Below are 16,987 nucleotides of genomic sequence, written 5' to 3'. Positions count from 1 at the left end.
TCAACACAAAGGCTGGAATTTTTGGGGCCCTTTGAGGATGGACTCGGAGACAGTTGTCAGAAGGAGTTGGCAGAATATCAGGATGGAGGATGTTGGGATGGAAGCCCAACACTTCCTCATCTTTCTGATGTTACTGACAATGGCTAACATGGTGAAAGCACATCACGCATGAACACAGCAGGAAGGTAATTAAGGCAATTAAATAACCAATTAAAATAAATTTTAAGGGGCTCTATGAATGGTGCATGAAAACCATGGGGCTTCGAAGCCTCACCTGGTTAAGAAAAGTGGTGGTAAGCAAGCGTGAGCTCAGTGCAGGCCTCGCCTAACAACCATTGTAAGAACCAGTGTGGCAAGGCAGGGAGGGTAAGCAGTGTGGGAGCTGGCAAATGAAAGCATGAAGGGGTGAAAAGGTTCTAGCACCACAGGGGTGTGCCACCTGAGACACTCTGGGCACTGGCATTTGAGCACTAGAAACATTGGGATGGGCAGGATGGAGTCACTTTCGTAAAGGCCCTTGGAAACTGAGAGAAACAACCTACCAAGGGCCTCATTTACCCAGGCTTCAGTGGTCCATGCTGAGGAGGAGGAGGAACAGCAGAGAGGCAGGGAAGTCCAGGCACCAGCAGGAGGAGATCAGCAACCTCCGTGCCAACAGGAGAGCGTACCTCAGGGCATGGCACAGATGGGTGCGTGAACACCCTCCTGAATGCAAAAGAGACTAGCCAGAGATGGTGTGCCATCTGAGGCTCAGCTACCAGCCAATGCCTATGCAGTCGCCAAAGACTGTGCCTCTTCCGGGAGGCCATCACTGATCTGTGTGCCGTGGGAGGTGGGTGCCACCCAATGCCAGTGAATCAGAGGGTCACCGAGGCACTGAACGTTTATACTTCCAGCTCTTCCCAGGGATCCATTGGAGTGATTGGTGAAATCTCATAGATTATGGCTCATCGACACACCAAAGTTATGGCTAATGCCCTGTTTAAGAAGGCTGATGAATATACGTGTGTTTTTACATTGATCTGGGCTGTCGAGCTGAGAGTGCCATTGACTTTGTGGCCATTACTGGATTCCCCAGGTGCAGGGTGTGACCGACTGCATGCATGTGGTTATTAAGGCTCCCACAGACCAACCAGGGACCTTCATTAACAGGAAGACCTTCCATTCACTCGATGTACAGCTTGACTGCTTCCCCATAGAAGGATCCTTCAGGTATGAGCACAATTCGAGGGAAGCAGCATGTGAACAAATTTGTACTTGATGGGGAATCTCCCAACCAGGGCTCACTGACAGAAAGTAAATACATGAATTCTACACTTAGTGTTTTCTTTTGACAGCTAAATGGGGAAAATATTGTCTCCACTTCGTATCCACCCCGGAATCACTCCGTTCAAAACCATAGCATCATGTATTCCTGGAATGGTTACAGCACAGAGGAGGTCATTCAGCCCATCATGTCAATGTTGGCTCTTTACAAGGGAGACTCAGCCAGTGCCACTCGCCTGCCGTTACCCCATAGCCCTGCAAATATTCTCTTTTCAGATGCTTATCCGATTTCCTTTTGAAAGCCATGATTGAATCTGCCTCCAACTCCTAACCCTTCTTCATTGTCCCACTCCTTTCCCCAGCCTTCAATACGACTGCATTTTCCCCACTCCTCTGGTCCTCCAGCACTCTGGCTTCCACTCCCCAACTCCTACCAACATCCCTCTGCTCCATCACTATGGGGATGGGGCTGTGGGTGGGAGGTGGAACTGGGGGCAAAGGAGTTGCTGGCAGGAAAATCTGGACTATTGCGTTATACCTCAGTCCGACCCCAATTTATAGGTTACTATTTCTTACTCTAGTGCTACAGACTTCTCCCAATTCTTTGTGCACCTTGCTTATCCTCCCCCAAGCCAGGTCCAGGATCCAATCCCCCTGCCAAGTTAGTTTAAACCCTCAAAAACAGTACTAGCTAAATGACCTATGAGGCTACTGGCCATGGTTTTATTGAGTTGCAACTTGTCTGCACTGAATAGGGCTTACTACCCCACAATCCCAATGTCCCAGAAATCTAAAGCATTCCCTCCACACCATCTCTCTAGCCAAACACTCATATGCTCTATCCTCCTATTTTGACACTCATTAGCACATGTGAGTAATCCGGAGATTATTACCTTTGTGGTGCTGTTTACTAGTTTCTTTCCCAACTTCGTAAAATCACCTTTCAGAACATCATCACTCTTTCTACCTATGACATTGGTGCCGATATGGACCACGAACCCTGGCTGTTCACCTGCTCACCTCAGAGAAGCTCCGCAGCTCCTCAGTGACATCATCGACCCTGGTATCAGTGAGGCAACATACCATCCTGGATTCATGCCTGTGACAGCAGAACCACTTTTCTGTTCCCTTAACTATCAAATCCCCTATCACTATTGCTATCCCAATGTTCCTCCTGCTCCCCTGTACAGCTGGGCCACCTATGGTGCTCAGAGGAATGACCACTCTGACTAATTTTCATTACTGAGTACTGGTTAGAGAGTGAGATGTGCTAGAGGAATCCTGCACTATCTGCCTGGCCCTCCTTGACTGCCTGGCATTCAGTTCCTGTCTGCTCACAAGTTGTGGTTTGACCACATCCAGGAGTGTGCTATCCATGCAGCTCTCAAGCTTGCGAATGCACCACAGTGCATTCCCAAAACCCAACTCCCAAAACCCAGAGCTCAAGTTGCTCTAGCTGATAACAATTCCTGCGCATGTGGTTCCCAAGACATGAGAAGCATCCTGGAGTTACCACATGGCACAGAATGTGCATTCCATGTGACTGAAGTGCCTTGCCATGCCTTTATTTATTAGATTACCTGAACTCAAGAGAAACAACTAAAGACCTATATAAAAGAAAACGTAACAGCTAATCATTAATCAGCACCTTGCTTGTGCTGCTGTCACCTTTAGTTTTGCTTAAATCGCTCCCTGATGCTCTCGGTCACTCTACCCTGACGCTTGGCCCCTGAATTCCATCAGGATGGCCACTTTTACCTGTGGATCTCTAGCACTGTTTTCCTTCAGCCTTGCTTTCTCTGTATCACAGATTTTACTTGTTGATCTTCGGCATTGTTTTCCAAGTGAGTTAAGTTATATATATTATCAGAGCCAGTGGTTCTACGGCCTTGAATTGCCTGCTTTTACACTCTTAATGCATTAGCCCCAAGTTAGAATGAGAGTGATGAGGTTCAGATGTTTTCAGAATCAGCTGAGGCAGAGAGAGAAGAAGAGATTCTCTGAGATAAAAACAAAAAGCTAAAAGCTACTGTGGATGCTGGAAATCCAAAACAAAAACAGAATTACCTGGAAAAACTCAGCAGGTCTGGCAGCATCGGTGGAGAAGAAAAGAGCAGACGTTTCGAGTCCTCAGGACCCTTCAACAGAACAGTTCTGTTGAAGGGTCATGAGGACTCGAAACGTCAGCTCTTTTCTTCTCCACCGATGCTGCCAGACTTGCTGAGTTTTTCCAGGTAATTCTGTTTTTGTTAAGAGATTCTCTGAGTCTGAAGAGCGGAGAGTTTCAATGGCATTGTTTGCAGCACAGAATTCCATTTTCCTTTGATCACTTTGGGAATTCTGCCTCAACATTTTGATTCATTGTGGGTCAGAACACTAATGGAAATGAGCCCATATTACTGTTAACAGTAAATATTCGACCTGTCTTAAAGAATTTACCAAAATTGAAGTTTTTTTTAATTCATTAATGGGATGTGGGCTTCACTGGCTAGGCCAGCATTTATTAGCCATCCCTAATTGCCCTTGAGGGAGGTGGTGGCGAGCTGCCTTTTTGAACCATTGCCGTCCATGTGGTATTACAAGGGAGTTCCAGGATTTTGACTCAGTGACAGTGAAGGAACGGTGATACGGTTCCAAGTCAGGATGTTGAATGACTTGGGGGGCATCTTGTAGGTGGTGGAGTTCCCATTCATCTGCTGCCCTCGTCCTTCTAGATGGGGGAGGTCACAGGTTTGGAAGGTGCAGTCGAAAGAGCCTTGGTGAGCTGCAGTGCATCTTGTAGATGGTACACACTGCTGCCACTGTGCCTTGGTGGTGGAGGGCATGAATTTTCAAGGTGGTGGATGGGATGCCAATCAAGCAGGCTGCTTTGTCCTGGATGTTGAGCTTTTTGAGTGTTGTTGGAGCTTCACTAATCCAGGCAAGTGCTCATGCTCCTGACTTGTGCCTTGTAGATGATGGACAGGCATTGGGGGGGTCAGGAAGTGAGGTAGTCACCCCAGAATTCCCAACCTCTGATCTGCTCTTGTAGCCACAGTATTTATATGGCTGGTCCAGTTCAGTTTCTGATCAATAGTAATCCCCTGGATGTTGATAGTGGGCGATTCAGCAATGGTAATGTTATTGAATGTCAAGGGGAGATGGTTGGATTCTCTCTTGTTGGAGATGGTGATTGCCTGGCACTTGTGTGGTGAGAATATTACTTGCCACTTATCAGCCCAAGCCTGAATGCAGTCCAGGTATTGCTGCATGTGGGCACATGCTTCAGTATCTGAAGAGTTGCGAATGGTGCTTAACATTGTGCAATCATTGCAAACATCCCCACTTCTGACCTCACTGTAGGGAAGATAACTATATTGAAGGGAATTGAGAGAGCGAACCTTAGAGAAAACAGTGCTGAAGATCAACAGGTGAAAGCTGTGAGTCAGCAGGAGACTGCAAGGCTGAGGGAAAACAGCTGAGACATATGGGTAAGATATTAACTTATGCAAAACCCATCCACTTACTCAGAGTTAAAATTAAGCCCATATAGACCAGTAAAGTGTGAAGCTTGATCTCAGGCTATTCTGGGTCATCATAATTTTCTGAAACTCTGCACTTTTGTAGAGCCTCATCCATAGGATAAGAAGGAGGGCTTACTTCTTACAACAAGGACAATAAGTGACAAGAATTTTCTATCAAGATTACATGTATAAAAAGCAAATGCTGAGTCACTTACCACTGGGCTCCAGGTAGTACAGCACTAAAAACTGAAACTGGTTTTCAAGAAACAAAACACATATCCACTTCCTGCTGCTTCTGTCAGCTTCCTGAATAATAAGTTTCAACGAGTTATCTTCCTGGTTATGTATATTTAATGCTTTTTCTTCAACAGTTTTCCCATCACTATTGATCCAAACCAGTCTCATTGATTCAGTGACATCAGAGACAGAGCAGGTCAGGGTAACGGTGTCTCCCTCAGTCACTGCATCAGATGGTTCAGCTGTCACTGTGTAAACAAGAAAATAACTTACATTTTAAACACTGACTTGATCATTGAAAACAGCAGCAACATTCTGTCTCCTACCTTTAACTGTGATGAGTTGAATGGTCACCATTTCACGTGGTCCCAGAGAACATTTGTAAACTCCAGCATCTTCAAACAGCACGGGGACAATCCTCACATTGAAATCCATACCATTAAAATTTGTCTCTGTGGGGACCAGTCGATTCCCAAAGTCAGTCCTGTTTACATTGATGGGCTGATATTCCGATGCAGATGCTATTTCTTTCTCCTGATTTGAAGGATGATGTGGCTTCCAGCTCCAAGCAGCAGTGGAGTAAATGTGATAGTTCCTATTGTAATAACTATTGCAAATCAGGTAGAGTTCACTGTGATCTGTGCCTGATCGATGAAGAGTGTAACTCTCACCATAGAAACCTGCAAAAGAGTGACAGAGAACAATGTGTTAGAATTTTACTGTTGCTGAGGTGCAGAGAAAATTAAAAATAATTTGCTGCCACAGTTAGATGATCATCAAAGTTCAGATTATCATAATGTCATTTGATCACGTTTTTGTCAAAGATATGAATTGTTTAAACATTATAAACTTGGGTGAGTATAATACCCATAAGACAACAGGAAATTCTAAAAATGAAACCTTTTTGACTTTTAATATGAAGCCGTCACAGGCCCAATATTCTGAATTTTGGTCAGCAATATTGAGTCCTGCTGGTGGCAGCTGCAGGACATGTTGAATTTTATAAAAGCAAAACACTGCGGAATTTTACACTGGTCCAAGGATGGTTTCCTTCAGGCATTCCTTTCACGTCCAATATGGTCCTTTCAAAATCCTAACCTTCTAACCTTTGGCCCTCTGTTTACCACAATCTTTCTTCAGCAACTGATTTGATCAACTGAACTCTCAACTCTCTCTTTGATATTATTAAAACCAGTGTAAGCACCAGCACAACCAGTGTACTTATATAGCTTATACAACATACAGTACTGGATGAGCATAAACTTCCTCCAGTTAACCATTGATAAAACTAAAGCTACTTTCTTCCCCCACTACAAACTCCATTTCCTAGGCCGTGGCTCCATCCCTCTCCCTAGCAACTGTGCGAGGCTGAAGCAGACTGTTAACTATTTTGGTGTCATGTTTGACCCCAAAATGAACCTCTGACCACATAGCTGTGCTGCCACTAAGACTGTATATTTCCACCTCTGTAACCCATGCACTTCCAGTCCTGCCTCAGCTCCGCTGCTGTTGAACATTATCCATGCTTTTGTTACCTCTAGATTGGCCTTTCCAACACACACCTGGCTGGCTTCACATATTCCACCCTCTAAAGCTGAGGTCATCCAAACCTCACTCACGCAAAGTCCCGCTCAACCATCATCAATAGGTATTGGAGATGTTGGCAGGCTTAAAAGTGGACAAATATCCAGGTCTGGTCCCAGACTGCTGAGGGAGGCAAGGGAGGAGATCGCAGGGGCTCTGATCCAAATTTTTAATTCCTCTCTGGCCACGGGGGAGGTGCCAGAGGACTGGAGAACAGCTAATGTGGTTCCGCTATTTAAGAAGCGTTGTCGAGATAAGCCAGGGAACTACAGGCCAGTGAGTCTCACGTCAGTGGTAGGGAAAATATTGGAGAAAATTTTGAAGGAGAGAATCTATCTCCACTTGGAGGGGCAAGGTTTGATCAGGGATAGTCAGCATGGCTTTGTCAGAGGGAGGTCATGCCTAACAAATTTGATTGAATTTTTTGAGGAGGTGACCAGGTGTGTAGATGAGGGTAATGCAGTTCATGTGGTTTATATGGATTTCAGCAAAGCCTTTGACAAGGTCCCACATGGGAGACTTATAAAGAAGGCAGATGCACATGGGATACAGGGTAATTTGATAAGGTGGATTCAAAATTGGTTTAGTTGTGGGAGACAGAGTGTGATGACAGAAGGATGCTTTAGTGACAGGAAGCCAGTGTCCAGTGGTGTACCACAGGGATCTGTGCTGGGCCCCCTATTATTTGTCATTTATATAAACAACATAGATGACTATGTGGGGGGTAGGATTATTAAGTTTGCGGATGACACAAAGACTGGCCGGGTGGCTAACAGTGAGGTTGAGTGTCTTGGAATACAGGAAGATATAGACAGGATGGTCAAATGGGCAGATAAGTGGCAGATGAAATTTAACCCTGAAAAGTGTGAGGTGATACACTTTGGAAGGAGTAATCTGACAAGGAAGTATTCAATGAACGGCATGACACTAGGAAGTTCTGAGGAACAAAGGGACCTTGGCGTGTGTGTCCTTAGATCTCTGAAGGACGAGGGGCATGTTAGTGGGGTGGTGAAAAAGACATATGGGACACTTGCCTTTATCAATCAAGGCATAGATTACAAAAGTAGGGAGGTCATGTTGGAGATGTATAGAACCTTGGTGAGGCCACAGCTGGAGTACTGTGTGCAGTTCTGGTCGCCACATTATAGGAAGGATGTGATTGCACTGGAGGGGGTGCAGAGGAGATTCACCAGGATATTGCCTGGGATGAAACATTTAAGTTGTGAAGAGAGGTTGGATAGACTTGGGTTGTTTTCATTGGAGCAGAGAAGACTGAGGGCGACCAGATCGAGGTGTACAAGATTATGAGGGGCATGGACAGGGTGGACAGGGAGCAGTTGTTCCCCTCATTTGAAGGGTCGGTCACGAGGGGACATAAGTTCAAGGTGAGGGGCAGGAGGTTTAGGGGGGATGTAAGGAAAAACCTTTTTACCCAGAGGGTGGTGACGGTCTGGAATACACTGCCTGGGAGGGTGGTGGAGGCGGGTTGCCTCACATCCTTTAAAAAGTACCTGGATGAGCACTTGGCACATCACAACATTCAAGGCTATGAGCCAAGTGCTGGTAAATGGGATTAGGTAGGTAGGTCAGATGTTTCTCACGTGTCGATGCAGACTCGATGGGCCAAAAGGCCTCTTCTGCATTGTAAGATTCTGTGATTCTGTGAATAGTCATTTGGTAGTTTAGAACTTGAGTATTGCTGAAAAAAGAAACATGTTGAAGCTTTTTGTCATGCACTCATCAGGGCACATCACAAGAATACCAATATAACAGGAAAACAACAATTTATAGTGTATGCGAAGAGAGTGCCGATTGGTTGGCAAGTGCACCTGTTTCAGCTAAACAACATAAGTGATAGCTATTCGCTGGCTCATTCCTCAGGGCAATGCCTTGTTCAATCAGGGTCAAGCTGCGTGGTTTAATTTTCAAACAATGCTTGGCAGTTAATTGTCAGTCACCATCACTGGTGCATTCCCCATGACAACACCTCTACCAATCAGAGTCCATTTGCCAACCACTCAGCACTCTTTCACATACAATATAAATTGTTGTTTTCCCCTTATATTGGTATTCTTGCGAAGTGTTCCTGATGAGTGCAAGATGAGAAACTTTGCCATATCTCTTTTTTCAGCAATACTCAATCATCACCCCTGTGCTCAGAGATCTATAATCCTCCCGGTCAAGCGACACATCAATTTTAAAATTCTCATTCTTGTTTTCAAACTCCTCCATGGCCTGGCTCCTCCCTATCTTTGCAATCTCTTCTAGCCACACAACCCTCCAAAATATCTATGCTCATCTAATTTTGGCCTCTTGAGTACATCTTTCTTTGGATAAGGGGACCAAAATTGTTCACAGTATTCTAGGTATGGTCTAACTAGTGCCTTGTAGAGTTTTAGCAAGATTTCCCTATGTTTATACTCCATTACCTTTGAAATAAAGGCCAGCATTCAATTTGCCTTCCCTATTACCTGTTGAACTTGTATGTTAGCTTTTTGGGATTCATGCACAAGGACTCCCAAATCTCTCTGTGCTGCAGCCTTCTGCAGTCTTTCTCCATTTAAATAATATTCAGCTCCTCTATTCTTCCTGCAAAAGCCTTGCATTTTCCCACATTATATTCCAGCAGCCAAGTTTTTGCCCATTCATTTAACCTGCCTATATCTCTCTGCAGACTCCTTGTGTCATCCTCACCACTTGCCTTCCCACCTATTTTTGTGTCATCCGCAAACTTGGCCATAGTACATTCACTTCCCTCATCTAAGTCATTAATATATATTGTAAATAATTGAGGCCCCAGCACTGATCCCTGTGGCACTCCAGTAGTTACAGATTGCCATCCCAAAAATGCTCCCCTTATCCCAACTCTCTGTCTTCTATGAGTTAGCCAGTCCTCTATCCATGCTAATATACTACCCCCAACACCATGGGCTCTTATCTTAATAAGTAGTTTTATATGCAGTACCTTATTAGATGCCTTTTGGAAATCCAAATATATTACATCTACTGGCTCCCCTTTATCTATCCTGTTCGTTACCTCCTCAAAGAATTCTAACAAATTTGTTAGGCATGATTTACCCTTCATGAAGCCATGCTGATTCTGCTTGATTAGATTATGTATTTCTAAATGCTCTGCTATTACATTCTTTATAATAAACTCCAATATTTTCCCAATGACAGATGTTAAGCTAATTGGCCTGTAGTTACTTGTTTTTTGTCTCCCTCCCTGTTTGAAAAGGGTGTTGCATTGGCCATTCTCCAATCCTCTGGGGCTTTTCCAGGATCTCAGGATTCTTGTAAAATTACTACCAGTGCATCCACTATCTCTATAGCTCCTTCCTTTAATATCCTAGAATGCAACCCATCAGGTCCAGGGGACTTATTGGCCTTTAGCCCATTAGTTTCCCTAGTACTTTTTCTCTAGTGATAGTTATTGTATTTATTTCCTCCCCCCCACCCCGCCCACTTTTGCCCCTTGATTATTTAGTATTTTGGAATGCTATTAGTATCTTCTACCATGAAGACTGAAGCAAGGTATTTATTCAACTCCTCTGCCATTTCCTGGTTCCCCATTATTATTTCCCCAGGCTCATTCTCTAAGGGGCTAATGTTCACTTTGGCTCTCTCTTCCTTTTTATATATTTAAAGAAGGCCTTACTGTCTGTTTTTATATTACTTGCTAGTTTACCCTGAAAGTTTATTTTCTACATCTTTAGTATTTTTTGGTCATTTTTTTTTTTGGTTTTTTAAAACATTTCCAATCCTCTAGGTCTGTGAGGGAGAGAAACCTGAACATTAAGCTTCTCCGGAACAATTGGAGGGGTTTCCTTGCTCACACAGGGAGGGTCCAAGCTGGTCTCACTGTGAGAGCACAGCAGTACCATTTTACAACCTGCAGCGATGGTGCAGTATAAAATTAAAATAAGGACAAGCTCTGCTGGTGAAGGCTCTATGGACGGGTTGGAGCGCAGTTGCATACACTGCGGCGGGGGAAGGGGGCATTGTGCAATTAAAGGGGCACCCAACTGAACTGTGCATTCCCAAATGAGGAGAGAGGCACAGCTAAGACATGTTAAGAGCCTTTCAACGACAATACAGGGAATCAGGAAAGCAAAGCAATGAAGCGCATTCATGTGACACAAAGCAGCACTAATCAATCTCCTTGTTTTAAGCCTCTGTTCACAGTGTGGAAATTCCCCAGAACAATAACACACTCCAGAACAATTGGGCGACTGGACAAGCTTCAGAAGAATTGTGGTGCTGGGTGATTCACAAAACAGAAGCCTCAGGCCCCTCTCAAATAATCTCATTTCCTGACTAAACATTCACCCTCATTTTGAATCCAAAGAGTGTAGTATTAGAATACAGTGAATGAGGATCCCAGCACCTGGGCTGAAAGCAGCATATACAAGCGCCTGGCCAAGCAATATCATAGCAGTCAGTCAAGTAAAGGGGGATGGGGGGAGCACCTTGATAAGCATCCTGCACTTGCCAGCATTTCAGGGGCGCGTAGTTGCCAACACGGGAACAAAGCTCTTGAACTCACATTCATTTATGAGTCATTGACAGAAAGAGGACCCTTGGAAACTAATGCTGACTCTTGTCTCTTTCTCATTGATACTGCAGAGAGGAGACCATCAGGAAGATGGAGCCTGGATTTATCGCTGCCTTCATAATCACATACAGGCAGGAGAGAAGAAGAAGATTGTGTCTGAGGTGCCTGGCTTGCCAAAGGGATCAGCAAAATCCTCAAGACTAAGGGGCAGCAGGGCCTCCTCCAGATGCAGAGGATGAGGCTCAGAGAGACATCGTGCGTAGGTGGATCGTAAGACCAAGAGTGTACAGAACTCACGTTACTTATCTGCAGATGAGCGACAGCCAGTGTCGCCCATTCCTCCACATGTCCAGGGATCTGTTGACTCAACATTTGACACAATCTCTAGGAATTGGTGCCACGGAGACTGGGAGGGCATCATTGCGAGTGGCTCTGAAAGTAATGGCCACATTCAACTTCTACAGCAGTGGCTACTTCCAGGGCTGCACTGGAAACCCCTGCAGGATCTCTCAAATGTCCATGCACAACTGCATTCATGAGGTCACAGACAACCTTTTTGCCAAGGCCTACAGTTACATCGACCTTGACAGAGATCAAGAAAAGTCAGAGCACTGGGCTTTTCTGAGATTGCCAGATTCTCACAGGTCCAGGGCCCAATCAACTGCATGAATGTGGCTATAAGAGCCCCCTGGCAACAGGCACTCCAATACATAAACAGCAAAGGCTACCACTCACTCAATGTGTGGCTGGTCTGCAGCCATAAGAAACTTATCATGCAGCTTTGTGCCACATTCCCAAGAAGCGTCTATGACTTATCTTCAGTAGATAACAGATCCTGGACATTTTCGAAGGACCACACAGGATCCAGGGTTGGCTCTTCAGTGAGAAAGGATGCAAAGGATGCAGCTGATGACAGCCTCAGACTCCTGCAGAGAGAAGGTACAACAAGGCTCACACTGCTACCCGAACACTGGTGGAGCTCACCATAGGGATCCTAAAGATGCACTTCTGACAGCAGGACAATCTGGTGGAGCACTCCAGCACACTTCTCAAATGGTCTCACGGATCATTGCGGCTTGCTGCACGCTGCACAACCTGGCGCTGCAAAGGAGGGATGGTTTGCCAGATGCCAACATGGAGGAGCTGCACACCTCCTCCGTTGAGGAGGACATCGAAGGGAATGATTGCATTGTGTTCAAGAAAGCCGAGGCTACAGGGGAAGAGGCTGTAGCACGAGGTAGAGGAGGAAGGCGTGTGCGTGAGGCCCTCATTCCCACCAGACTCCATGAGAAGGATGATGAGTTGCAGTAAGGCCTCTAGGCCAAGTGTGCTCCGTCATGGACCAACATGAGCACCAGTACTGCTCTCCCTCTTATTTCAACCACACACTTCAAAATGGGAGTGAACAGTTACACATCAGGCTCACTTTGTCCTGATCCTTTGAAGGATGATGAAGTCTTGGGAGCATGTGTCCTTTCTGAGATGAGATGCAGACTGGAGGAGGGAGTCCTGGCGTAAGATGTCAGAAGGTGCTTCCTCTTCAAGCGTTTCTCCAGCATCCCAGTCACAGCAGCAGTGTACAAGAGCTAGGACCTGTTCCACTGTTCTCAATAGGCTTGTAGTTGTACACCTTCAAAGTGAAAAGCTCCTCAAGGAGATCCACCTCCAGCGATGGGGCAACACATTCTGTGTAACCTCGATGTTGAGATTGATAGGTGACACTTGGCCTAAGGCATCCGAGGACATTCTGCAGGTGTACATCTAATCAGAGCTGACTCAATCCTCTGTATCACCTTCTTCTCTATCACATTAACATCCAGCCCTCTCAGTTAGAGGTGCTTGCCCGCTTTTACCCTCACCTTACTATCCATGTGGACCACCTGGGGATAACAACATTCAACCACTTGCATGCCAGACATTAAAATGCCTCCTCTTTAAGAAACATGGCCTGCCCTGGCCCTTGTGAACTCCTTAATTTTCACCATGAGACCCTCAAAGTCACGAGTTGCTGCTAATAAAGAGCACACTTCAGCTCCACTACCTCCTCGCTCCTATCCCATCTTCACCATCAGCGCAGGCACGGTCCATGTCCTCTCCAGCCAGTTTGATGGCTCGACTCTCATAGGGAGTGAGGACCATGATATCAGCCACTCCACCCCCAGTCTGCAACCTCTCCCTTCGATTGTGTGTAAGCTTGTCCTGCATAAAGACAGGTGGAGAGTGTGTGAGCAGGACGCTTGCCAGGGCAGATGATAAGGATACCTGCCATGTGTGGTGTTGAGTGCAGCTATGGATGGGATAAGGGCGCAAACTGTGGAAGATATGAGGCCAGGTCAGTATGTGAGGGTGTGTGTGTGAGAGTGAGTGGTGATGTCCCTTCAACTGGCAGTGAGTGAGGTGCCAGTGATTGTGTGATGGGCTTGAGTGTGTGAGTTTAGAGTGATGAGATGGTTGACTTATTCTGGCATCACGGATAAGATCATTTATCCTCTTTCTGTGCAGGGTGCCAGACATCTTCTGTGCTGTGTTGGCACTGACCACCACTGCCACCACCTCCCAAGCCAGAGTGGTGAGGTTGGTGGACATCCTCTGGCCGTCCAAGGGGTAGAGGACATTGTGGCGGGCTGCGACTGCGTCCAGCAGGCGTTCCAGCGAGGTATCACTGAATTTTGGAGCAGCATGCTTCTTCCCTTTTGGGAGCCATGTCTTCCGTGGAGCAGTCCTGGGCTGCAGACAATGAAATGCAATGGGAACTGGAGGATACAGCGCAAAAACCCACCATTGCGGCCAACGAGTAGAACGCCATTTTTCAGGACCGCTGCTGAACTTAATGCAATGAGGGAAAAATCCCAGCTCTAGTCATGGATAGTTGTACATAGTTGAGTTACATATAATAAACAAGTTATTGTTTGAGCTTACCAACATCTCAGCAATCATTCCTCAGCAAGACTAACCAACATACAACAATCCAAAGAGCTGTCCACATGTTATTCCACACTAAATCCTCCCTGCCCACCCTCACTGGCATTGACACAATGCTGTGCCCCTTTACTTTTGAAAATAATGATTTTTCAACTTTCAACTGGCTCGAAATTTTGCAATTTGAAATGAGACAGAACAAACTATTTAAAATTGCAAGGCTGCCTTCCAAGGTGAAGATGAAAAAGACAAACAAATACACTCCCCTGAGGGTTAAAGAGAAAGACATTTCCTATAATTTAGAGACCCATCAAAACTCGTAACTTCTAAGGAAGACATATTCAAATGTAAATTACTGGATATTGAAACAATGGCTGCCAGAGACAGACCCACCCAAAAGCCCTTGGAAATGCACAATGAGTGATGTATAGCAGGCCAGGATGCAGCCTCTGCAGAGAGAGATTGCAAGTAAGTTTTAAGCAGAGAAAACAGGTTAAAATCTTGGCTCTCTCTTTTCCTCTCTCTCACTCTTTTGGAACACAGGTTGTGAAACCAATGTTACTGGAAATCTACCAGCAAACCAAGATCACGTAATAATTGCAACATCTTCTACATCTGACTGCATCCATGAAATCAGCTAATCCAAATCGACCGGAATGTTTAAAAATCTATGTCTCATGGACAATCATAGGAAACTTAACACTATATTCTTTTAACTATTTTTTTATTGGACTTATCTCTGCTACATGTATGTGTATGTGTGTGTGTGTTTGTGTGTCTGTGTGCGTGTGTCTATGTATGTATGTGTGTGTGTGTGTGTCTGTCTGTGTCTGTATCTCTATCTGTGTGTGTGTGTGTCTGTGACTGTATGTGTCTGTCTGCCTGTGTGTGTGTGCCTGTTTGTGTGTGTGTGTTGTGTTTGTGTGTGTGTGTGTGTGTGTGTGTGTGTGCGCACGTGGGTGTATGTGTTGTGTATGTGTGTTATGGCCCAGCAGTTGGTAAAGCTGAGTTATTTAAAAATCATAGAGGGAAACTTTAAACAACTGCCATAACCTATATTTTAAGTGTTGTGTTTAAGATGCGACTCTAAATTCAGGAATCAGACCACCAGTTCTCGAGAGGTTTTTATATCAAACTACATGAGACATTTATTAATTTACACAAGTTAAAGTTATACACATGGCTACAAATTACTACTATCATAACTTTTAGCAAATTCACAAACTAATTTCCACTAAGGCGACAGCAACTCATAGACTTTAAGCAGACACCAGGTAAAGCGTTTTCATCTTACAAATTCAAAATGAGGTTCCTTTCACTTTGGTTCCTTTGCAGACACAGTGATAGGCTCACAGGCTTTGAGCTTACATTGCCTCTGCCCTGCACACGCAAAACTGCTATTGGTTATACCCACCACATCTCATTGAATGTAAATTCTCATTGTATCACCAGCCTCTTTGAACTTCACCTCTTCTAACAATAAAACCCCTTTCATAGTAGCAATTTTATTAATAATATAAACATTGGTTGATCTCTGGTAGCTAGGTGCCAGATTTCACCCCCCTTCTTAAATGCTCTATTCAACAAAATGCAAATGTACTCTGTCTCTCTTACATCACAAAAATAGTACACATCAAAGCACCCAGACTAGCTGGCTTTAATCCAATTAATATATACCCACATACGAAACCTCCATTTTTAAAAAAAATATTTGCAATAATATACATTAATAGCTTCATGACTCTGTGTGTGTGTGTGTGTATCTGTCTATGTGTGTGGGTGTATGTCACCCTGGTCCATTCCTCCATCACCCCCTACACCTCAACCCCCTCCCACGGCACCTTCCCATGCAACCGCAGAAGATGCAACACCTGCCCCTTCACTTCCCCTATCCTCACTGTCCAAGGGCCCAAACACTCTTTTCAAGTGAAGCAGCATTTCACTTGCACTTCCCTCAACTTAGTCTACTGCATTCGCTGCTCCTAATGCAGTTTCCTCTACATTGGAGAGACCAAACGCAGACTGGGTGACCGCTTTGCAGAACACCTTCGGTCTGTCCGCAAGCATGACCCAGACTTCCCTGTCGCTTGCCATTTCAACACTCCACCCTGCTCTCATGCCCACATGTCCATCCTTGGCTTGCTGCAATGTTCCAGTGAAGCTCAACGCAAACTGGAGGAACAGCACCTCATCCTCCAACTAGGCACTTTATAGTCTTCTGGACTGAATATTGAGTTCAACAACTTTAGATCATGAACTCTCTCCTCCATCCCCACCCCCTTTCTGACTTTCCCCCTCCTTTTTGTTTTTTCCAATAAGTTATATAGATTTTTCTTTCCCCACCTATTTCTATTATTATTAAATGTATTTCCATCCATTGCTTTATCTCTACCTTTTAGCCTTTATCGATTCCTTCACCCCACCCCACCCCGACTAGGGCTATCTGTACCTTGCTTGTCCTGCTTTCTACGCATAATTAGCACATTCCTTTAGATAATATCACCACCTTCAACACCTCTTTGTCCTTTTATCTGTGACATCTTTTGGTTATCTCCACCTATCACTGGCCCTCTACCTAGCTCTTCTTCTCCCAACTATCCCCCACCCCCGCCACCCTCTTAAACCAGCTTATATTTCACCCCTTCTCTATTTTTACTTAGTTCTGTTGAAGAGTCATGCAGACTCGAAACATCAACTGTGCTCCTCTCCACCGATGCTGCCAGACCTGCTGAGTTTTTCCAGGTATTTTTGTTTTTGTTTTTGTTTTGGATTTCCAGCATCCGCAGTTCTTTGCTTTTTATTAGTTTGAGTTCATAATATGCTTCTACAAGAAGGCGACTCACCACCATGTTCTCAAGGGCAATTAGGGCATGTGGACAATAAATGCTGGCCCAGCCGGTAACGCCTACCACCCATGAATGAA

General features: G+C 45.0%; 1 protein-coding gene across 1 annotated transcript in view; it reads right to left on the bottom strand.

Annotated features, from left to right (window-relative positions):
• LOC144685352 (uncharacterized) overlaps nt 1–16,987 on the bottom strand; it is a 160,212-nt gene that overhangs the window by 130,610 nt on the left and 12,615 nt on the right. The window contains exon 4 of the mRNA XM_078549761.1: nt 4,985–5,686. Coding sequence (XP_078405887.1) covers nt 4,985–5,174 — 190 coding nt within the window. The 5' untranslated portion in view covers nt 5,175–5,686. The remainder of the gene's footprint in view (nt 1–4,984; nt 5,687–16,987) is intronic.

This window comes from Cetorhinus maximus, chromosome 10 (genome assembly GCF_964194155.1).
Source record: "Cetorhinus maximus chromosome 10, sCetMax3.hap1.1, whole genome shotgun sequence".
Taxonomy (NCBI): Eukaryota; Metazoa; Chordata; class Chondrichthyes; order Lamniformes; family Cetorhinidae; genus Cetorhinus; species Cetorhinus maximus.
This window is presented reverse-complemented; position numbering and strand designations above follow the sequence as displayed.